The sequence below is a fragment of the Aquarana catesbeiana genome, linkage group LG04, assembly GCF_042186555.1.
Source record: "Aquarana catesbeiana isolate 2022-GZ linkage group LG04, ASM4218655v1, whole genome shotgun sequence".
Taxonomy (NCBI): Eukaryota; Metazoa; Chordata; class Amphibia; order Anura; family Ranidae; genus Aquarana; species Aquarana catesbeiana.
This window is the reverse complement of record NC_133327.1, coordinates 329,877,442-329,901,923: the sequence shown is the minus strand read 5'-3', so window position 1 is coordinate 329,901,923 and position 24,482 is coordinate 329,877,442. Positions and strand designations below refer to the sequence as shown.

General features: G+C 43.5%; 1 protein-coding gene across 1 annotated transcript in view; it reads right to left on the bottom strand.

Moving 5' to 3' along the window:
• The window catches only part of ZNF292 (zinc finger protein 292), a 119,909-nt gene that overhangs the window by 64,082 nt on the left and 31,345 nt on the right, over positions 1–24,482 (bottom strand). Inside the window, exons 2-3 of the mRNA XM_073626899.1 lie at positions 12,210–12,364; positions 7,675–7,753 (exon numbers count right to left, since the gene is read on the bottom strand). Coding sequence (XP_073483000.1) covers positions 7,675–7,753; positions 12,210–12,364 — 234 coding nt within the window. The remainder of the gene's footprint in view (positions 1–7,674; positions 7,754–12,209; positions 12,365–24,482) is intronic.

The window sequence follows — 24,482 nt, the reverse complement described above, 5'->3', positions numbered from 1 at the left end:
TACCACCGATTTCCTGGATATCACTTTGTCTGGTGATAATATTACTGGGCTAATATATTCACACATTTTCCTTCTGTTGCCAACAAGCTATCACCCTACACATACAATCAGTTTAGTGACAACAGGTGAAGTTTGTCAGAGCAAAAAGGAACTGTTCTACTAATGACAGCTATACTTGTGTGTGATCTAATTTCTGATGCATTAAAACAGGCATATCCAAGGTCCGGCCCGCGTCCCGGTTTGATGTGGCCCCCACTTGGAATTTACATATATATCCAACTTCTGAACACTGGGATTTGTTCAGCTAAAGAAGATAGAAATATTCACAGCAAAAAAAACATAACACGCTCGAGCTTGGGGGCCACAGATGGATATATATGTAAATTCCAAGTGGGGGCCACATCAAACCGGAACGCGGTTCCTTTCAGTCAGTGAGAGGCACTGGTGGATTAGGCCGGCTGAAGGAAAGATTATCATTTAAAAAAATAACAGAAAACACCTGAACTCATCCTTACAGTGAAAGGTGCTGGTGGATTTGGTTGGCTAAAGAAAAGATTATTTAAAAAAATAACAAATGCTCAAGCTCATCCTTACCCCGAGAGGTGCTTGGGGATTGGTCAGAGACTAAAGGATATATATAGATATATATAAAAATTATATATATATATTTTTTTTTAAACATGACACGCCTGAGCTCATCGTTACCCTGAGAAGAGAAGATATATTATATATCATCATATATTGTCATCAATGTTACTTAATGAATAGTATTCCGTTTGCAATAAACTTTGCATAAAATATTTAATTTGCATTTAATTTTAATGGTTCAGAAAAAGTCAGGCAAAATGGTCGGCCCTCACGCATGTTCACTTCATGAAATCTGGCCCTCTTTGAAAAAAGTTTGGACACCCCTGCATTAAAAGAACAGGGTTACAAAGATTGTTCTATCAGGAGACGTAAACTGATTGCATGAGCTAGAAAATAGACATGACATGGTAGGTAAGAAGTCTAAAGCCTGGCACATACCATTAGTTTTTTTTTTTTGTTCAACTCGCCAGGTTGAAAAAAAAAAAGAAGCAGACAGCTCCTGTCAGAGCCGCTGTACTAAGGATCCAGCGCTAGTGCAGCGATCTCCCCTGCTGTGCTATTGCATTCTGACCGGCGCCAAACAGCCAGCTTCTGTCGGACCGGCAACCATACACACAGGCTGAACGTCGATCGTTTTTTAGTGACGCGCCCGTTGTCGCCAGACATTCGGCCCATGTGTACTAGACTTAAGTCCAGGTCTCGTGACACTAGAAGACAAGGTAATCAAGTTACTTTTGTTACTTTGTTTTTCATGGAGGATCATCTGGTGATTGCTATTGCGAGAAAATACTTTTAATATACCTTGATTACATGCCAATAATGATTTAGTTTCCATTTAAAAAAAAGGCAGTGCAGGTTTTTAAGGAGATGGGCACCAACACTGGGTAGTTTGTTGTCCCCTAGTTCCTACCGATGTGGTTTAAATACATGCCGGTATTGTAACAAACATACAAGTAGTAAAAACACATTCAGTCTTGTGCCACAGGTGCGATATATCTCATTAAGCAGAACATTAATTGTGGATCTACAAATGTAGTTTGTGTTGTGGACAGTGTTAATTTTGGCAGCAAATTTCTTTTTAGTGTTAGTCTTAGGACTAAAATGGCATTTTAGTTTCAGTCCCATTTTAGTCTTCTGCAATTGTCTTAGTTTTAGTCATATTTAGTCGACTAAATCTCCAGTATATTTTAGTCGACTAAAACTAATTTTAGTCGTCTAAAATCTAATGGGTGTAATTAAATTGTAATGCATTAGTTAACATTTCTCTACAATTTCCAAAATCATTATATACTGCTGGAGTGAAAAATCTAATATTTTATTTATTATGGTATTGAGGTATTAACATGCACTACAGACCAGTGTTAATTTTGAAGTCAAATTTCAATTTAGTCATAGTCTTTTGACTAAAATGGCATTTTTGTTTTAGTCCCATTTTAGTCTTTTGACTAAAATGCTATTTTAGTTTTAGTCGTATTTTAGTCATCTCAGTTGTTTTTAAGTCATATTTTAGTCGACTAAAATAATATTCATTTCGTCGACTAAAATGTTTTAGTCGACAAAATTAACACTGGTTGTGGAATGCAGTTTGTGTGCCCTACAATATGTGGGGTGCATAACTAGACCTCAGAACAAGAATAAAGGAGCATTATAAAGATGCCATCAATTTAAAATGGCAAGAATATTTCAAATGTGTCAAAACACTTTAGACCCCTTTTACACTGAGGCCACTCTTTCAAAAGCACCTGAAAAGCTCACGAAAACCTATTTTCATTAAAATCAATGAATGCTTTCACACTGGGGCAGTGTGCTGGCAGGGTGGTGAAAAAAACGCCCCTCTCCATTGAAATTAATGAAAAGCACTTCAAAAGCGCTCAGTGTTTTACTGGCAGTGTACAAGCACCTCTGTGTGAAAGGGGCCTTAGAGAACATGCTTGCAATAAGTCCACTTTCACAAGCTTTTCAGACGCTTTTTTTTTTTTAGTGTGAAAGCGCTTCAGTGTGAAAGGGGTCTAAGAGTTCCTTCTTGTCATATGGGGTCAAACGTGTCTTTAAATCTCCAGGGGTGGCGACATATCGGAAGCTAATCAAACAAATCTGGTTGATTTTAACTTTATGCACTAGGATCCCACACGGGTCTCAACCATAGAAGGATTGTGGATCTATTTTTGAGGTAATGATTCAAGCCATCATGCACCTATACATATATTAGTACACAATCTAGCTTTATGATTTGCTCACACCTTTCTAGAAATAAGTTATTGATTGTGATTTCACCATCTACTTAAGACTTCTGCAATATTATTATTTATATTACTGATATTTGAAGTGTGAATAAGATATAATTGGATTTTCACAGGGTTTACATTTTTCTGGTGTGTTGATGTTTATACACTACTAGGTCTAAATTCTTTTTTTTAAATGAAGCTGTAGCGTTTTGTCTTTATCCAATGCAGCTGCTCCTCCTCTTAATTGGTTTTCAATTAGGACTCACCCGTTTGCTCATGCATTCAGGGAAATGGTGGTTTGTTTAGTTGTGATGTGCTATGACAAAATCCCGATGGCTGAAACTCGTTAGCATATTTTACCCTGTACTGACGATGTAGCCAATAAAAGTTACCTTAATTTGGTGGATACCGAGTTGCCAGCTATCCTATTATTCATGTTGCAGATGTGTGTGAAGGCACTTAAGCCTGGACCCCAGCTTTCCCAGCTCTCTTACAGGTCACAGTTGAGTGATGTGCACTGTATAGGTGTGCTAAAATAGGCAAATGAAACTACCTCGAAAAGGCAACCATCAGGCCTGCGTCGCTCTGACAACCCAGAGAGTTGGAAAGCTCCTGGAATGGAGAATTGGAAGCTGAGACCAAAGAGTCTAAAGATTCTACTCTGAAAGGAGGAACAGGACTAGACAGTTTCTGTAGGTTCAGGATCCATCCAAATCAATAACAGTTGGACGGTTAATTTCATATTCATAAGAGCCTGTGCCGCATGTTCCCTCAACAGAAGGTTGTCTCCACAAGAATGCAGCAGGGGCAATACAGGAGCCAAGACCTTGGTGGGCAACACAGAAGTTGCTGTTGAGAAGCCAACGATCAATGAAGTGTAGGAAATCGCCAATGAGCTAGAATGACGGGACATTATTAAGCATCCTGGATGTCAACTGATCCCTGGTGAAGGGAAGCAATAACAGAATTTGAGTGGAGAAACAAAAAGGGACATATTTTTTTTAACAGATGAGGGGAAGACTTACAGTGTTGTTCCTTAGGCTCCTTCCGCTGAGAAAGATGGATGCTCTTGCCACCGGCAGCATCCTTGACAAGCTTGTTCAAAGAGATGCGGTCTCTGGTAGGGTTCCTCACTCCAGGACTTTGTCAAAGTGCTCTACACATATGAACCGAGATAATACACATGCAAGAAATGAGATGGGAGGCTTTTAGCAAACCGTCACAACTGAAATTTAATGACACAGCAATCTGCTTCAAGTGTTCTCTAAGTGAGGTATCAACTTTGACAGCAGTTAAAATTCTTAAGGGATTATGACCAGTCAGACATGGTGTGACAATGTAGGGTCACAACCAAAATTGGGTGAAGAAAAGGCTCGCCAGCAAGAATAGAGCTCTGGAAAACACTGGAGTGGGAAATCATTGCGGGCATATTCAACAAGCACAATAAAAAGGAACTCAATTGCCTAAAGGAGACAGTAGCTAAGAGGTAAAGATCATGTGCCACTTAGACAATAGAGAACATTTTCCCTAGGATATTTTAGAATAGGACATAAAAGTAGGACAATATCCTGGAATCGGGCGAAAGGGAGAGACCACCTTCTAGAGGAAAGACACCTTAGACCTCAAGAAAACTTTGTTCTTGTACAACACCTGAGCAACAAAAAGGGGAATTGATGTGAGCCATACTGAACAAAGGCCTCCACGAGGGAATGAAAGGGCTAAGATCTCTGAATTAGAACATGCAAGACTGAGATTTGACTCTTAATTGTATTCAAAGACTGATGTTAGTCCAGACCAGGCTTGAGGAAAGACACACCAGGATGAAAGTTCCTTAACTCATACAACGCAAAATGGGCTTTAAAGGTGTGATTGTAGACTTTATGAGAAGTTGATTTCTCAGCCTTTAAGAGGGCAAGGATGACAGAATCCAAAAGGCCCCTGACCCTTAGGACTGTGGCTTCAACAGCTATGCTGTTAAAGCCAATGACCAAGAAGCAGAATGGTACACTGGACCCTGGGACAAGAGCATCGGACAATCCGGAAGGGCCCACAGAGCGTCTGCTATGACTATATATGACTACTAGGTTATCCTGGGCCAATTGGGTGCGATGAGGATCACCAGAATACCCTCTATTTCAATTCAGAGACTTAGAAAGGCTTAGAAGATCAAGCTGAAATAATTCTACTGCATCACCAGAGCATCCACTGTGAAGGCCTAGAGGTCTCTGGACCCAAAGATAAAACTTCCCAGTCTCCTGTTGAATTTGGACACCATCAGGTACACATCTGACATCCCTCACCTGTGGCAGAGAGCTTGAAACAAACCCCAGTTGAATAGCCCATTCCCGCAAATTCAGGCGCTGGTGACCGAAAAAGACCACCTTCCAATATTCTATCTTCGGTTTGTGGACAGCAGACCAGGCCGGAGAATGAAATTCTGCCTAAGAGGGGATTACGTTTGATTCCCTGTGATAGATGAGACCTCTGGTGACTCCTTGACTGATGTAGGCCATGGCATTGTCTAACTATATTTTCGTCTTCTTCCTATGAAATAACCTCACGCTGAGTGTCTTCCAAGACTGCTCCCCAGCTACACGCTGAGATCATTTGTGAGAACCTTTGATAACTGGAGAAAAGAGCTTATCTAACCCCAGGATTGGGTTGGAAATCCACCACACTAGGGAAAGAGTGGCCCTGGAGGCTAGATGTATAGGACGGTTCAAGGACTGGTATGACATTGCCAGAATGCTGAGTTGCAATGACTTGGGGGAGAAACTGGGTGTATGGCATAGCCTCAAAGAATGCAATTATGAGGCCCAAGACCCTCAATGCAAACATGATTTAAGAATTCCCTCTGAGCCCAAGCATGAGAACAAAAGAGGCAATTTTTTTTTTCTGGAAGGAGGAAGATCACGGACAGAGCCGCCCAAAGTAATCCAATCTGTGAAATTCCAGTGATGACTTCCACAGATTGAGGATCAACCCTAAGCTCTGCAGAGTCTGTGCTGTCTGCTGGATGTGGGCTAACAGGGAGGATTGGTCTTTACATCATACTGTCCACATACCCCACAATAGGAATCCCCTGACTGGAGAAAAGCCAAAACTGGGGCAATCACCTTGGTGAATACCTGGGGAGCTGTTGACAGACCAAAGGGATAAGACAAATTGGTAATGCTGATCGCCCACTGCAAAACGCAAATCGCATTGATGAGGCAGAAAAACACAAAATGTGCAGGTAAGTATCCCAGGCGGCTATTGAAGCCAGAAAATCCCCCTGAAGGAGGGAGTCAATGACCGATCTGGCAATTACCACGCAATATTTTACTACTAGTAGAAACAAGTTGGGGCTTCAGATTTAGACTAGGCTTGACCCCTCTGTTTAGTTTGGGACTCATAAAAAAAAAAATTGGAGTGTTGATTAGAAACCTTGAAAGCATTCTTTTGTTTGTACAGGGATAATGACCCCTTGAGACAATAGCTGCTGACAGTAGCAAGCAGATCCACCCACTTGGACAGGGAAGGAGACAGGCTTTAAAGCATGAAGCAGGGAAGTGGTGGGGTTGAAAACACCAGTTTTTTAGCACCTGCAAATGTCAATCTGGAACAAGATTGATGTGAGAATGCCCCAAAACTGTGAAGAGGCCTTGGAAGACTAGGTCTTCTTAGGAAACTACATTCCTTTCTTAGATTTGGCATTGGAAGGCAGAGGGATGAAAGGATCCTTCCTAACCTCAAACCTACTGGTAGATGCACAAGGATTCCTGAGGGAGGAGAATGCTCTTAACCCCAGTGATCTCTCTGATATACTTATCCAAGAAGGGGACAAACAAGCAATCGTCTTCAAAGAGAAAGGTGTTTAGCTGTTTCTTGCATGGGAGCTCAGCTGACTAGCATTTAAGCCAGAGAATCTTGCCCATGTGGATAGGGAGAAGACTCATTCTGAAGATTTGGAAAAGTGTCTGTAAATCCATTCATGAAGTAGCACAGGGCTAAAGGTCTGACTGTTGAGATAAGGTAGGAGCTAGGATTTCAGACCATGTCTCAGACTGCCATGTACACTACCAAGGAAAAAAGAGCTTTAAAAGACCGCTTCTAACCTCTTATTGCAGCTTCTTTTCTTATCCAGTATCCAGCCATGTGAATGCAGCTGAATATATATTAAACTGGCTTTGTCCTGTACAACTAGGAAAGCTTGCATGATCATAGTAAAACACATCAAGATGAGATTTACGCCAAGAAGGAAGAGAGAGTAGAGGGCCCAGCCACTTCCATATGAACCAAATAACCCAATTAACTGTAGGGGAGCAACATGAACGGATCAAAGAATAAAGTTCCATGTGGCTCTTATCAAGCAGGAAAATTCTGGATGCTGCATGGTGGTAAAAACATCATGTGTGTCTGACACTACTCTGTGGAGAATGCCGTTAACCCCAGGACAAACCTTTTGCTGCATTCCCTCACAGATAAGTTTGTATGATGGAGCCCTCTTGCATACTTTTAAGCATGACAAAGCATATAACCCTTCCCTCCTAAAAGGCAATTGTTTGCCTTGAACAGCCTACCACCAGGCCCAAACACAGTCACATAGGAGGCAAGAGGAAAGTCATTGACCCTGTGTAAGCTCTGACAATAAATGACAGGTTACACAATAAGTAGATCCAGGTCTCTGAAAGACAGAAAGTGCAGTGGAGGAGTACAGTGCAGGTATCAATAGGTGAGGTGGTGGTACTTCAAGACAACATATCGCTGCCCTGAATGCCAGCATCCATTTAAAAAGTAATAAATTGTAATCTACTGTCCTATAAAAAGGTTTCTGAACTCCACATTATGTACACAAATACTTTCCTAGTGCATAACATACCTTGATGGAACCTTGGAATTTCTGCCAATGATCGTCCGGTAACTCTTGTGGCAAACATAAAAGAAGTTCAACACAGCTTCTGTGGAGGTGAAAAAAAAAGGCTACATTTATTCACTACATACAGTAATTTCACATGTCACAATTAGAGAAATCAAGCATGCTGTAGTTAAAAACCAACTTCTACGAAATGAGCCCTGAATGTGATCCACCAGGCACGATCTAAAGCGGGGTAGGCAACCTCGGCCCTCCAGCTGTGGTGAAACAACCATGAGACATTGCAAGACCCTGACAATCACAGGCATGACAGGATTTGTAGTTTCACCACAGCTGGAGGGCCGAGGTTGCCTACCCCTGATGTAAAGCTATCCCAACGCTTCTTTTAGCCACAAATGCCTTCGACTGGATGGATTGGTCCTTTATGAACGCAATGTTGCAGTACACAGGCTTTGGACAAAGATTCCTAACATGGAATGATATATATTCCAACCTTTGGCAAATATCAAAATCAGAGACATGTTATAGCAGGACTGTCAAGCTGCACGCCCCCCCCCCCAAATATATTTTATTGGCTCTTGAGCCACTACTACGCCGAAATAGAAAGAATGCCAACATTAGCTGCAACTAATCTTCAAGAGTATAAATTGGTGGTATATGTGGATGACCTGCTATTTTTCATAACCGAGTCCCTAATGTCCCAACCTGGAATTCTTACAGAATTTCATAGTCTTTAAAATTTCCAAAACAAACCTCAAGAAGACAGAGGCCTTGAGCAGCAATATAAATCAGACGACTATGCAAAACCTTAAAGACCACTTTCCATTTAAATGGGCTCATGTGTGCATAAAATACTTAACTCAAGCTATGTGAAGAATGTATTTTCAGCTATATTTCACCCATTCCTATCCAGGATTTGACAAGACCTAAAGCAGTAGTCTGCTTTGGGATTTTTACCTACAGGTAAGCCTATAAGGTATTATAGGCTTATAATTATTTCATAATGTGCTCCCGAGTCCTGCTGCTGCCTCCACTGACACAGACAGCAGGACTCTGCCCCGCCGCCCTTATCACTGGATTTGACTAACAGCAGCGGGAGCCAATGGCTCCTGCTGCTATCAATCTATCCAATGAAGACCCAAGACAGCGGCTGGAGTTGCTCTGCTCATCCTTGACCCTGTAATGATCGGGCTCAGGTAAGAAAAAAAGGGGGGCTCTGGGGGGCAGCTGCACCACAGAAGCTTTTTCACCTTAATGAATAGAATGCATTAAGGTGAAAAACCCTGAGGGTTTACAACTCCTTTAAAATGAATGTACTTTCACAACTATCTCCATTCCAGACTTTACCAGTCTAGTTTCCAAAGTCTTTCCTTCATCAGAATAAAACTGAAATTGGAAAGCTCCACTGGACCAATAAATCTCAGAGTTAGTCAGTCTCTCTCTCAACTCAACCTAAAGATACAGGAGGCCTAGGTCTCCCAGACTTGGTTAAAGATCATAGGGCTACACATATGAATATTGGATTGGTACAACATTGCTTCTGGAAAAAACATTGGTGCAAATGGAACAGACTTTTTAGAGACACCACTAGGGGGCCTTGCCTGGTTACCTGCAGATACCATCAAAACACTCCACCAGCATCCGATCTTAAAATGGTTTACGAGGGACAGAAGGAACATTTTATCGGCACAGATCCCTTTTCACATGACACCTGTGATGGGCCACCTGGTATTCCAACATAGTCTACCTAATTTTCTTACAGATGGTAAGTTGAAAACATTGGAGGTACAAGGTATGTTTGACACTCTCCTTGTGTAAAGCAATGCAATTACGTCACTTTCTCTCTAAACTATGGAACAAATCTTGACCTCTCCCCCCACCCACAGTTTGAGGCGTTGCATTTAGAGACCGAACCACCCAGTCATGGCCTATCCTCATCTTATCAAATGCTTTCCCATCCACCTGATGTGGTCTATCCAAAATAATATATAGAATAGGAAAAAGACTTGGATTTCACATTTACAGTTCAGCAAAAGGACAGGATTATGCAGATGACTCAAAGCATCTATTGCCTGTGCTATTCAGGAAATGGATTAGAAGATACTGGAATAGTGGTATAGCATTCCCAAGAGATTACACAAAATTTTTCCTCAATGCTCCCCAATGTGTAGGAGATGTCAAAAAGAGGTAGGCACCATGCTTCATGTCTTTTGGTCCTGCCCAGGAATCAGAGGCTTTTGGAAACAGGTTTCACAAGTCATCCTCAAGCTGATAGATATCCAGATGCCGGATGATCTAGCAGCATTTCCCTCCCATCTGACTCCAATTTCAGTGAAATGCTACCAACGATCCTCACTAATACACCTACTGAAAGCGGATAAATCTTGTACTCCAATCTACTGGAAAGGAATCCCCTTCCAACTACCTATTAACGTGAAAATAGAGAGGAATTGACGGTGGCAGCTAATTCCACAGAGGAACAAACTTGGTTCTTTTGGACCAGCTTTACTCTTTCACAGAATACTGCGTCGTAATGCAAGAGACCTAATATTGGCTATTCAAAGCAGGATCTTCGGGCTAAACCACCACAGCTCTCTCATGGGTCTTATAGGTCTTCATGTGCAACCTCTTCCCACCCCTCTTTTTTTTTTTTTTTTTTTTTTTTTTTTAAACACCTTTTCAAATTTTTGTCCCATGTCTTACATTTATACCGGTCTCATATGCAGAAAGCTAGGTCATCTCTTCACTGCTTGTTTTACCCTGAAAAGCCCACAGTACTGTGCTGCAGCCACTTGCATGCCCCATTCATTTGAAAGGGTAGCTTTCAGCAGTAGTACTATCACCGAAAGCGACATGGGGTATAATTTTTTCTGCAGCATGTGTATAAATGCAGCTCAAAAAGCCTATTTTTACTGCCACTTGTGTGTACAAGCCCTAATGGTGTGATTTCTCTGCTATACTATTTGTCTCTACCCTAAAGATCATAACACAGTAAAACACCTTTTGAGCAGCTGAGAATAAAAATGTTAAAACTTATTCCTACCAACTGGGTTATATTAAATAAGGATTCCAGAGATATGCTAAATTAAACAGGGTTTGAAATAAGTAGTATGTGATCCAACCTCCTTGTAACTAGGGTTGCACCGATGCCAGTACCGTTATCGGTGGCAATACTAGGTATTTGCACAGGTATCGGTACTCGTGCAAATGTACCGATACCCTCTGGCTTCCTTTTTTTGATAACCTCTGGCTTCCTTTTTTTCAGCTGTCAGCGGGATTTCCCTGCTAACAGCTGAAATATAAAGAAAAGAATGCCGGTAAATATTGGTTAAGGAGTGGAGCCACCGCATCCTTATCCACCAATGACATTTTAGCCATCCGCCACAAGGGTGACACCATTAGGTAGCACTGTCGTAGGTTTGGAGGGAAAAGGGGGTGGGGGGAGGGCACTATGCAGTGCGTGCCTCATGCTGTGAACGAGCATCCTAGTTATTGAGCAAGCGAGCGGCGCCTCCTTGGAGCTCTGTCATTGCTGGCTATGACTGCTGTAGTGGGGCTATAAAAGTGAGCCTGGGGTGTGGTCCCACAGTGAGGGCAGTGCTGGCAATGAGGAGGCAGGACAGGACAGCAATGTTTTCCCAGACTCTGGAGCTCCTCCAGCATCAAGAGCGCTGGTCTTCAACTTTTCTGCTCATCCTCACCATCTGGCTCTTCAGGCATCTGCACGAGAATGGAGGGGCCATGGTGTATGGCGAGTGCATGGGATGGAACTGTAAGGGTTAAACGGGGGGGGGTTGTGCAGATTACAGGAAAGAGAAGTACTCTGCTGCATACTCATCACCCCTGTGCTGCTTCATCGTCATTACCCCTCTGCTTCTTCATCCTCACTTATCCCCCCACTCCCCCTCACCCCACTCCCTACTCTTCCTAGGCGATAGGTATCTGTATCGGCGAGTAATTAAAGTATCAGTACTCGTACTCTGTTAAAAAAATGGTATTGGTGCATCCCTACTTGTAACCAATCCAAACTCTAATCTCCAACAGTGACAAATAACAGTTGTATCTCTTTCTCCTTGGGCTTAACCAGATGGGAAGCTAGGAGGGATAGTAGGTAGTGAAAAAAAAAAAAAAAGGGGGGGGGGTTGAGCGTTGAGCCACCGTTTTACTGCCCCTTAACCACCCACGTAAAGGGCAAGTAACAGCACTGGGCTATACAGATTCCATGACCACAATTGTTAGAAGCCATGTAAAAAAAATAAACGAATGAATGGGCTTGGGCCACAACTGCCGTGGTTGTGTCGTAGGTGTTCAGTCTTCTCGGGGTTGGAACAGCAGGTAGCCAGCCACGAGACATCTACAGCAAAATGGTAAGAGACTCAATGCAAACTGCGTATTGGAGGTGTAGAGTGGCGTTGACATGAATGTTAAGAGACTTAGTTTTACTTCATTCATATGTTTGAAACAAACTGGTAGGTGTACTTCTAAATCCAGCAATTTCATATACACAGCGGTATAGTTTTTAGCACTGTAAAAATACTCACAAAGCTAGTCGTTCAAGTACCAATCCAACATTTTCACACTGTGAGGTAAGGTATGGCCGAGCATTTGAGTAACTATGAATGGCTACCATGTACACTTCCAATAATGGCAAAGAATCTTCTGAGGCTTTCCATTTTTCTGCAAATTCAAGAAGAGTCTGTTGAGAAAAGAAAAAATTAGCATTTTTGTATAAAGATGCAGAATTTAAACAGACGCATTGAGAAAGCAATTTTATTACATGGTTTAAAGGGGTTGTAAAGGTTCGTGTTTTTTCACCTTAAGGTGAAAAAACACCTGTCAGTGAAACCGACCCCCAGCCCCCCCCCCCGTTTTACTTACCTGAACTCTCAAACTTGTCCAACAGGGACGCACCGTCTCTCTGCTAAGGGGTTCTCGGCTGTTGATCAGATAGATTGATAGCAGCGCAGCCATGGGCTCCCGCTGCTGTCAATCAAAACCAATGACGCAGCTGCCGGGGCAGAGTCCTGCTGAATGCTGGACCCGGGAGCATGCCCGCAAGGTAACCCCCCGGGAGAGCGCTTCTCCCAGGGGGTTATCTGATGTGGGGAGGAGGCGAGAGAGCTGCTGAGGGACCCCAGAAGAGCAGGTTCGGGGCCACTCTGTGCAAAATGAGCTGCACAGTGGAGGTAAGTTTTTTTTTTTTTTTTTTTTTTTTTTTTTAAAATAAGAAACACATGAACCTTTAATGTCACTTTAAAATGCAAAAGATGCCATATGCATAGATTTGCTGTCATGAGGCAGAACTTTTTCTGATAATTCTAAGTCTTATTCACCAGGATCACTTACTCAATTTGGTCACTACCTAATCAAGAAAGGCATTACAATCTAAAGTCCTGACCCACTGTCATAGGGGAATTTACACTGGGACCAGTTTTGTTAGACATATTGGTGAATCAGTCAGTTGCTGATATTGGAGAGCCCCAAGTAAATATAGGCAGAGCATACTTCCTTTACCACAGCGGGAATTAAAGTGGTTATAAAGGCAATTTTTTCTCTAAAATAATAAACATGTTTACTCGTGTTCATTGAAGAAAAACAGCTTGTCACTAGTTTTAACTGTAGGATTGTAGCCCCCACCTTCAGGAACAGGACACTAGGCAGAAAAACAAAGCACACAGTCCTAACTGGTAGACAGTTTCCACTGATATAAGCAGCTCAGTTTCTTCTGCCCAGTGTAGGGATTAACTGCTTCAGTTGACTATAGGCTAGGCGGGACTTTTGTCGATCTGGGAGGACGTCATATGACGTCTTTTCCGGATCACAGGGCTGCGCTGCAGCGTGATCCGTCACTGGCTGCGTCCGCCGGACACAGCCTGTGACTGATCATTGTACCAGGTTCGCTGCCGGTACCATGTGACTGCTGTAACCAATCACAGCAGGTAAAATGACAGTTGTAAACAATGGATGGCTTCCTTTCAAACCATCCATTGTGTATAATTGTGTTGCTAGCTGTGACTGGTCACAGTGATCACATGGTACAGACTGGGCCAACCACAGCCCATCTGTGCTATGTGATCAGCTGTGGCCAATCACAGCTAATCACAACAAAACAAACCAAATGAATCAATTTCATTCAGTAAAATGTTTGCTTAGGCCTCATGTACACAGGGCAGTTGAAAACCTCCTGAACACTGGAAACTGACAGCTGATGGACAGTGGAAAACCTCAGTTTAACAGCTTTTACATGCCGAGTTTAGCAGCAGTTGAGGTTAGAAGCTTTTTTTAAAGATAATCTCAGGAGGAGGCGAAGCCGGATGGTGGTCTGAGCGGACTTGCAAGTGAAGAGCTCCTGCCATCCCGGTACCTATCCTTGGCTTTTCTTCCTCAGCATACCCACCTCGCTTTCTCAACATACCTCAAAGTTCCCTAGACTGTCAGCGCGCCGCCAGGGGGCAGTTATCGCGGCACCCCTCAGTACTGCAGCCGCCTCGGGGACAGATCGTGGCTCCGGCCTCAGCTTGGGGAGTAGCAGCCATCTTACTCCACCCGTATACTGTACCAGCACTGCCTCCTGACTCCTCACACAGCACCGGAGACAACAAACTTGCCCACCACTGCCTACAGCCCTCACAGTGTCACTGCTGTGTACCAGCCTGCCAGTGATTCCCGGACCCAACACGTGAGTAGCGGCCATCTTCCTACACCCAAACGGACACCCCCTGCCTAGCAGTTTCTTCTGTGCCCGATCTGGGCCCCATCTAGCCACCGGAGCACCCTGACCTGTCCCTGGCTGGGTTAGCAGCAGGTATCCAGCCCCATCTGTTACGGGTTGCGGCCAAAGCCCTGAACCCGTGCCACGATTGGCGGCCATCTTGCTCCACCCTGCTGCAGTGTCCACACTCACTCCCGGTCTCCCTGATCCTCCGATGCCCGGCTCACTCCCTGTACTGCCACTAGCACGGTTCAGCCTGTTAAACTGCCACCTCTCCATAGCAGGACTCCTCTGCATCCACAAGCTGCCTGAAGAGTAATCCCCAGCATCAGTTCTGTGAGTGGCGGCTATCTTACTACATTCAAACAATTCTTTTAGCCTCTCTGAATCCTCTGTCTGGTCCTTGATCTGGCCACCAAAACTCCCTCCCCTGACAGACTGCTGCTCCACCATAATATTGCAGCAAGTTTCCAGCTCAATTTTTGGTGGGGGGGGGTCACAGGCTGCGGCCACAGTCCTGACTCCAGCGTCACGTGTTCCGGCTATCCACGCCCCCCCCCCCCACTAAAAACAACCCTTTCCTTGATCCTCCTAACAAGCATCATCCTCCATAGAGAGCCAAGTTTCCTCGCCTAACAGCTCTGATGTCCCCAAAGAGGCGATCCGAAGCTAAACAGCAGCCCAGGGCACAGACTGCAATGCCAACCACAAGTGTGGATCCCAGCCTACTCAAAAGGCTACAAACCCTGTTGGCAGATATGGAAGAAAATGCTCCTGCTGAAACCTCTGTGCCTCCTATACCCCCGTATCCTACAGGCGACACACGCATGATCTTAGCTGCGATCGAAAGCAGTAGAACATCTCTATTGATACGGATCAATCACCGCATCATTGCATCGATTATTTTGGTAAAACTATATTGCTCTGGTCAAAGTGTGTGTAATATAATATATATATATATATATATATATAAATAAATGAAAAAGTTGTTTTTTTTCCCCCCGCACTGTCACCAGTTAGTATTTCTGCTTACCGCCACACCAGCTATATGACAACGATGTACTGCACTGATTACAGTAGGTAAAATTAAAAAAATCTAATTTAATTTTCCAAAAAATTGCAGCTTCAAAAAAACTTGCAAGGCCTCTTACTAATACCTTGGACTGTCTACATTCCAAAAAAAGGGGTCATTTGGGAAATATTTGTACTGTTATGACATTTTTGGGCCTCAAGAAATGAGATTGGGTGTCAGTACATCAGGACTGATCAATTTTCAGATAGATATATACCATAGTTTGTAGACTAACTTTCCTACAGACTAAATATACACTGATTTGGGTTGTTTTCATTCATGTGGCAGAACACAATTTGGCCTAAATTTATGAAGAACATCTATTTACAAAATGTTATTACTAGAAAAAGTAAAAGAAAAAAAGTTTGATGCCCCAGTTGAAGTCCAATTGGACGAAACGCATCGGACAAGCTACACTCTTCCCTACACTATTTTAATCCACGTGATCATGCTTTTAATTATTGGTGTGACCCAATATATATACCTTTTTGATCCGCACTATTGGCGCATTTCATTTCTTGCCTCCCCATATCCCTGGGATTCCCTACGAGATTTGGATACTTCCATCTTTCCCTCATGGTCCCTCTGGATTGGCGGTCCTCATCCTGATTGGTGGAGAGGAAAGGGGATGTCCCTTGAGATCCGGGGCTCCCTTGATGACAACCCCCTCTTTGGATCTCTCAGCCTGTTTGATTCGGTGTCCCTGACATCCGAATCCACCTTCTCTGGTAAGAGTATTCCATCTATTTCCTACTCGAGATTTTCATGCCGATGAATCACAGACCTGAAGATTTTCCATTCACTTTTGATTCACAATTCACCCTCCATTATGGGACTTTTTTCACTTATCCACATTATTGTTTAGTTTAAAATACACTGGAGTCACTGAACTTTATACATTTATTTTTACTTTTTATGTTTCAATGGGTTGCATCCACTGACCACCACATTATTTGTTTGCATTTTGATTATATTAGCGCTACATTTTATTACAAAAAATATATATATCTTTTTTAAAAACTGTCTATTTCGGGTTTTCGGCCAAGTGCATCGTGCATTTTCGGTACCAAAATTTCCATTCGATGCACCTTCGAAATTTTTTGTCTTTTTATTTTGCTAAACACCCAGTGTTGATTAAATGCCACCAAAAGAAAGCACTAGCTGTGTTTACAAAAAATTATAAAAATTTAGTTTGGGTACAGTGTTGCATGACGACGCAAATGTCATTTAAAGTGTGAATGCGCCCCCCCCTCCTGGAAAGAGCTGATAGATGCAGCCTTGCCCATGTACAAAATCACATATGAATAGAGGGTGTAAGTGGAAATATAAGGTATAGGCTCCTTGGACCCCCACCCGAGACTGATTGCACACTATATTGCACTATGTATAAAGTCTAGGATGCCAAGTTAAATTTTTAGGCGCTTTATCCCCCCCCCCCCCACCTTTTTCTTCCCTTCTTTCCTCTGCCCATCCCCTATGCTCCCCCCCCCCCCCCCCCGTTTCTCTCTCCCTCTTTTTGATTTACTGGTTGCACTATCCATCTCTTGAGCACCAATATAAGCTCTTTCTCTGTACGTGTGTTTACTTTGTCTGTTTTAATTGCTGTAAGATACATTAAGCATTGTATTATGTCATTTTGTATACTTGATTTTACCCTGTGTGATACCAATAAAGCACCTTTGTTTTGGAAAGTGTGAAAGCTGAAAATTGGGGCTTAAGTGTTAGGGGTGTAGAATGCTTGAAGGTGAAAAATCTTTTGCCTTTACAACCACTTTAAGGCAAAAACCTATGTCCAGCTCCCCTCTCCCCCAGCCCTTCCTCATACATACCTGAGCTCAATTTCGATCCAGCAAGGTGCACAAGAGCAGAGGACCTCTCCCCTTGCACTTAATTCAGATACAGTAGTGGAAGCCATTGGCTTCCCGCTGCTGTCAATCACAACCAGTGAGAATGGAGTGAGGTGTCCAGGGCCGAGCCACACCGTCGTATGGACACAAAAAGACGGCTCGGGAGTGAGGTCACATAGCAAGCTTTGAGACACTGTTCCTCAGACCATGAAGAACAAATGTTTCTGATACATAAACTCCACAGTCCTGCACCATATTGAGGGTGCGCGTTACAGCAATTTGTCCACAAGTACTATAAGCAAGGGAAGAGATCAACTGCAGAAGAGGAAAGAGGTCCGTAAAGGGAAGTTAACAAGCTACCCATGGTTTTACATGGTACAATTACATGCAGGAGCAGTAGATTTCACTATTCAAGGGCAGAGCTGACCACCAATAGGGTCAAAATTAATTCTCAGATTTGGGCATAGTAGTCAGTCAAATTCTGTCTGAAGTATTATTTTCTCAGGGAGGGCATACAGCCCACATGTTTAAGCGGAGCTCCAGTCCCCCCACCAAATAATTAAAAGTCAGCAGCTACAAATACTGTAGCTGCTGATTTTTACTATTAGGGCACTTATCTGTCCATTGGTCCTGCGGTATCCTCACCCAAGCCAATTCTTGAATCAGCTCTCGGGTGCTGGCGCTGCCATCTTGGGCAAGGGAAACTGGCAGCGAAGCCTTGTAGCTTCAAAGCCGGTTTCCTACTGTGCATGCATGAATCACACTGCGCTTTCTCAATGAGCCGGCTGAGGCGAGGGCCAAACTTCTGGCTGAGTTCACCACAGAGACCTCAGCAGAAAGTGGGAGCGTGTACCTGACAAAACCAGGTACCTGCTGCTCCCCCCTCCCCCCCACAAATGCCAAATGTGGCACCGGAGGACGGGGGGGGAGGCAGACAAGCGGAGCTTCCCTTTTTGGGTTATTGGAGATTAAAGAGAAGCATCAGTCATGTTTTGAAAAATTAAGTCTGTAGCGACAAAAACTGTAGGCTTCTGAGTGCGAGCTACCGGGGACAGGGGCGTTTAAAATTTTTAAAAAAAATTTTTATTTTTTTTTTTTTATTTTTTATTTTTTTATTTTTTACACTTAACATTTTTTTTTTGATTACTTTTATTCCTATTACAAGGAATGTAAACATCCCTTGTAATAGGAATCTATGTGACAGGTCCTCTTTATGGAGAGATGTGGGGTCAATAAGACCCCACATCTCTCCTCCAGGCTGGAAAGCATGAGATCGGGAAAAAAAAATTCACCGATCTCATGCTGACAGCCGTGATAGCAGCTTAGTTTATTTCTGGGTACCCGGGCGTGATGTCATAACGTCGCGGCCGGGCCTCCGACAGTCATAGAGATGACTGGTGACCATCTATCGTCAACATCCGGCGCCGGCCGATTCTTTCTCCGGGCACCCGAAGACACGGGAGAGCCCGGAGAAGCACAGGATGGCGGCGGGAGGGGGGACGTCCCCTCCCGTCACCTATAAGAACGATCAAGCGGTGGAAGTGCCGCTATGATCGTTCTTATCGTGCACAGAATCGCAGGCTGCAAAGAATGATATCTGAATGATGCATCTAGCTGCAGGCATCATTCAGATATTACCCAACAAAGTAGAGGACGTCATTTGACTATAGCCAGGTATTGAAGTGGTTTTGTAACCCCCCCAAAAAAAAAAGCTCCTGTTCCCTTACACCCCTTTCACACTGATACGTTTTTCAGGCGCTTTGGGCTAAAAATAGCACCTGTAAAGCGGCTCCCCTGCAGTCTCAGTGTGAAAGCCCGAGTGCTTTCACACTGAGGCGATTCGCTGGAAGGACGATAAAGCAGTGTTCCTGAAAACTGTCGCAAAAATAGCGGCGCTTTACCACCGACGCCCCAGTGTGAAAGCAGCCTTATAGCAGGTTGAACAGCACAGTGTTTGCGCTGTCTAAGGCTTAATGTACATGGGACGTTTTTACAACCTCTCCTGAACGATTTAACTTGACAGATAGTAACCCACATTTAAAACGTCCATTTTGCCGCGTCTAGCCACGTTTGCGTTTAGAGAAAAACGCCTGTAAACGAAACACGGCTAAGAACGCAAGTTACCGCGATTAGCGCTTTAAATGCCTCTAAACTCAGTGTTTGAACTCTTTTTTTTTGCTTTCCAAAAAAGGCCTCTAAACTCAACTGCCTAGAAATGACCCTGTGTACATGTACTGATAAGATAACAGAGGAGAATTCAGGAGCAGTTGAAAAAAAATGCCAATCTGCTCCTACACGTCCCTTCAGCAGCAGTGTACACATAAGGCCTTAACTTCCCATCTCTAAGCTGTAAAAAACCTGGCTGATCCTGCCAGTTCCTGTGTCCCCCGCTGTGTGCTGACCACGATAATCAGGGCTGCTGAGCCCTGATTACCATGGTCAGTTTACATGCCTCCATCATCCACAGCTCTGCCCTCCTCCACCCCCCGTCTCCCTGTCAGCTCCTTCCTGTGCATCTGTCTCTGCCCCCCTCCTGCTCTTAGTAGAAAAGGAAAGTTTGCAAATTGTCACTGCCAGCCCCTCTATTTTATCAGGCATAACACACTCTGTTTTTTAAAACAAAGCTTGTAAATGCCTGCCAAGTACTTGTATGCCATTGAAGTATACAGTGGTCACATAATTTATTATCCAATACTGAGCCAAGTGCTGAAAGAGATCCATTCCCCTCCAAAGTACATCAGAAGAGGAAGCATGAACTGCTAACCTTGTGTCCAGACAGTGCTAATTGGTGCTGTCCCGGTCACGACAGCTCCAGAAAAAAAAATAAGTCTTTAATGATATACTGTAGTAGAAAAATATAGATTCAACATTATATTCCTTGTACAAAACGATCATACAAGTACATATTTGAAATCCAAGCTTTGTTATTATTCAGCAACATTGTATACCTGGAGCTACAGATCCATGATAATCTATCACTATTCCACCCATTGTGTATTTGGCAAGTTAGTGGGCATGAGGGAGGATGCGGGTTGTCATTCATTACCTGCATATATGCCCACGTGTATGATGTTACTCATTTGACCTGCACAGGTCCGATCAGAGGAAATGTCCTATATTGAAACACAAACCAAGAATGCTCATTGCTTACCAAAGCTGCCCTGTAGAATCAGCAGCTGAATTGGGGACAGTGAAAGAACGGAGGATCAGAGGCTGGAAGGATCAACCAGATTATTTTTTTATTTTACTTTTTTGTTTATTTATTTATTTTTTTTTTTACACAATGCTGAGCATGAACCCCTTAGGTGCCAGAGTGAGCATGACAAGGATCCATTACTGCATATACAGACAGATTTTATTCTTGTGGATTTGGTGACACTAAGTAAAAAGCACTTAAAAAAGGTAACCAGACATTTTTATTTTATTTATGCTGTTAATAGGAACATGTAACAAATATAACATTGGCGTTATCCCAATTTGGCTGAAAAAGTGAAAATGCACTTAAAACCGGCCATACACTTGCAGATTTTGGAATGAAAATTCATAAAAATGTGTGTGAACATTCTAGGTTTCTTAGATCAGTGTTTCTCAACTCCAGTCCTCAAGGCGCCCCAACAGGTCATGTTTTCAGGCTTTCCATTATTTTGCACAGGGGATTTAATCAGTTTCACTGCCTTAGTAATTACCACAGCTGTTTCATCCTGAGGGAAATCCTGAAAACATGACCTGTTGGTGCGCCTTGAGGACTGGAGTTGAGAAACACTGTCTTAGATAACCGTTTACATATGCATTAGGTCCCATTCACACCTGAGCAATTTTCTGCTTGAAGCTCTTAAAACGCTCAACAAGGCAAACCCTATTTATTTCAATAGCCCCTGCCCACATCTAAGCATTCTATTATGCGTAGCAAAACGCCTGTCGCGCAAAAAAGTACGAGTTTGTAGGCAGATCGGGCCCCATACACTTCAATGGAAAAAAAAATGCCTGAAAATTGCTCCGCTTGCCTTAAAGTGGATGTAAAGCCAAATTTTTTTTTTTTTTTATGTCATAATGTAGAGTATAAGATTTCCTGTCATTTGAGCCCAGTCTTGCCACAAAGAGTTAATCCAGCTCTGAGCAATCCTCTTATTGTTCAGCGAGATAAAATTGACAAACAGAAAAACTTTGTCAAATCCTCCCCCTTGCTGTGAGTGACAGGTGATTTACATCTCGTGCACTAGCCTAAGACATGCATTATTTTTTAATTCCCTCCCACTCCTTTCTTCAGCAGCTCTGCAAGGATTGGCTGTTCCACACCTCAGCATGAATTGGCATGCTGAAGTCATGTGGTGGCTTTCCTGTCTTTTCACTGGATGTTAGAGATCATAGGAGAAGTTCAGTGTAAGAAATACACAGGAGAAAATGCAGATTGACAAGGGGAGTGTAGAGGTGGGCGGGGACTCTACTGACATCACGACTCCACCCACCGAGCTTCAGACAACAGACCCACCCACAGAATATGCAGTTTTTTGGCTCTCATAACAGAGGGGAGACATTTGACAGGTAAAGATACATGCAGGAGGCATGTATATATTTCTAGATAACCCCTATGGCAGTAGTTTAGAAAGGATGACATTGGGTTTACATCCACTTTAAGGATGGATTTGTAACCTGGCTTTTGGAAATTCAGGGGTCCAGTGTGTTTGCGCGATTGTAAACATGTACGAGACTGACATTGTAAAGCCCCATACACACCATTAGATTTTCTGCAGATTTTTGTCTTCAGATTTACCAAAACCATATAATATGAGGTCAAACCTTAAGAGTTTCAATTTGTGTGTAATCAGGCAGGCCCTTGCACTACATGGTTTTGGTAAATCTGAAGACAAAAATCTGTTGAAAATCTAATAGTGTGTATGGGGATTAAAGGGGTTGTAAAGTTATTTTTTTTTTTTTTTTTTAAAAATAACAAACATGTTATACTTACCTTCACTGTGCAGCTCGTTCTGCACAGAGTGGCCCCGAACCTGGTCTTCTGGGGTCCCTCGGCGGCTGTTTCAGCTCCTCCCCGCAAGCATTTACCACCTTCATGCGAGCTCCCTCGCACGGTGGTGAGTGCTTGCGGGCGCGCTCCCGTGATACAGCCGGCGGCTATAGCCGCTAGCTGTATCACTCGGCCCCGCCCCCCGGCGCGTCATCGGATGTGATTGACAGCAGCGCGAGCCAATGGCTGCGCTGCTTTCAATCCATCCACTGCAGCCAATCAGCGACCAGGCTGAGCTGCAATGAAGCTGACGAGGACGAGGAGCGAAGATTCGAGGCGTCAGGTAAGTAAAACGGGGGGCCTGGGGGCGGCGGTACTTTCAAAAGTTTTTTCACCTTAATGCATAGAATGCATTAAGGTGAAAAAATTTTTACCTTTACAACCCCTTTAAGGCTACATTCATACTGATGATTAAGGTTGGTGCAAATTGTAGCAACAGTTCCTGCTGCAGTTCTCAGCGGCTGTGGGCTCTGTTCACTATGCCAAAGTGCATCCAGCAGCAATTACCACAGGCAATACCTGGCTGTGCAGACAGCTGTGAATAGATTCAGCCACTGGCGACTTGTCATAGCAAATGGAACCAAAGGCCAAACCTAGCCACTAAGAACCGCAGCAGGAATCAGAAGATTAGAAGACAATCTGCAGCGACCTTAAACGTCAGTGTGAATGTAGCCTAAAGGTTGATAACATTGCTAAAAATCTTACTTGATTTGATTGTAGCGTATCACGGACAGTACTCAATTTTCTCTAAAAATCTTAGAAATTTAGAGAACCTTTTAGTGGACCTTTTTGTTAGTAGAACCAGCCGAGAAAGTGAACAGTCGTTCCTGACGTGTGCTATTGGCCCGGCAATTCACACACTTGACAAAACACATAGGCCGATCCGCTTAATACCCTTAATACCCTTGAACGGACTTAGCCGCTTACACCACTCCATGTCATCTAAAGGTTTTAAATCTTTTTCAACTCTGCAAGCTCAATATAAAATTCCCAACTCTGAGATCTTTAGGTACCTTCAAATAAAAAATTTTTATACCGCCAAGCTCTCGTCCACTACAGACCTCAAAGGGTTCGATCAAAGATTGTATGGCTCAGAACAGTGGAAAACAAAGTCTTACTTTGGCAGTTTACAGTCAGGGTGTCCAAGCCAAGGTGTCCAAGCCAAGGTGTCCTCCCACACACCAATAGACAAACGGTAATCAAGAAGCAGCCGGCAACTCTATAACATCAAGCGTATTTATTCCTTCACAGTGAGTACAGTCAGCAGCAGACTGGTTTCGGCGATAAGCCTTTGTGCTGTGAACAAGGCTCATCGCCAAAACTAGTCTGCTGCTGACTGTACTCACTGTGAAGGCTTTAAATAAATACACTTGATGTTATGGAGTTGCTGGCTGCCTATTTTTCTTGATGACCAACACGCAAAGGTTGTTCTATTTAAACTCTATACAACATTACTATCTACCCCGTAACCATGCTCACCAGCCCATATAGCTAAATAGACCACAGATCTAGCCCTGGACCTTTACCCTAAGGATTGGTCAGACATTGGCAAACAACCCACAAGGTCTCCCAAAACATTGCGGCCCTGGGGATGCCTTATGTTTTATGGAGGTGGTATCTGGTGCCACACAGGATAGCCAAGTGTGTCCCAGGCTACTCATCTACCTGTTTTCAGGGGTGTAGAGAGCTGGGTACATACATACACACCTGGTGGACCTGCCCTACAGTACAGTCCTATTGGGAGGAATGTATTTCTATTCTGTCTTTGCAGTTTGGCAAGCCTATTCTACCTGATCCACAAAACGCTCTTTTAAATTATACACCCTCAGAGCTGACCAGGAACCAATTTCACCTCCTCTTTATCAAGAATGCCACAAAACAGATGATAGCTAAAGCCTAGATGACGTCAGCACTTTGCAGGGTCGCCACAAAAAAACAAATCCCCCAGGCGATGATTCATGCTAAGACTGAGGCATCACTCCAGGATAAGGCGAGATGGTACACTAAAATCTGGCAACCCTGGGTTGGTAAATTTTTACCTCCTGATTCTGACGCCTCACTTATGGAGTCTTAGTCAATTCTACACTCAGGTTATCTGATTGAGCTCTTGGGACCGTTGCCAGTTCAAATCCCGGGAATACCCTATTCACATCCCACCAT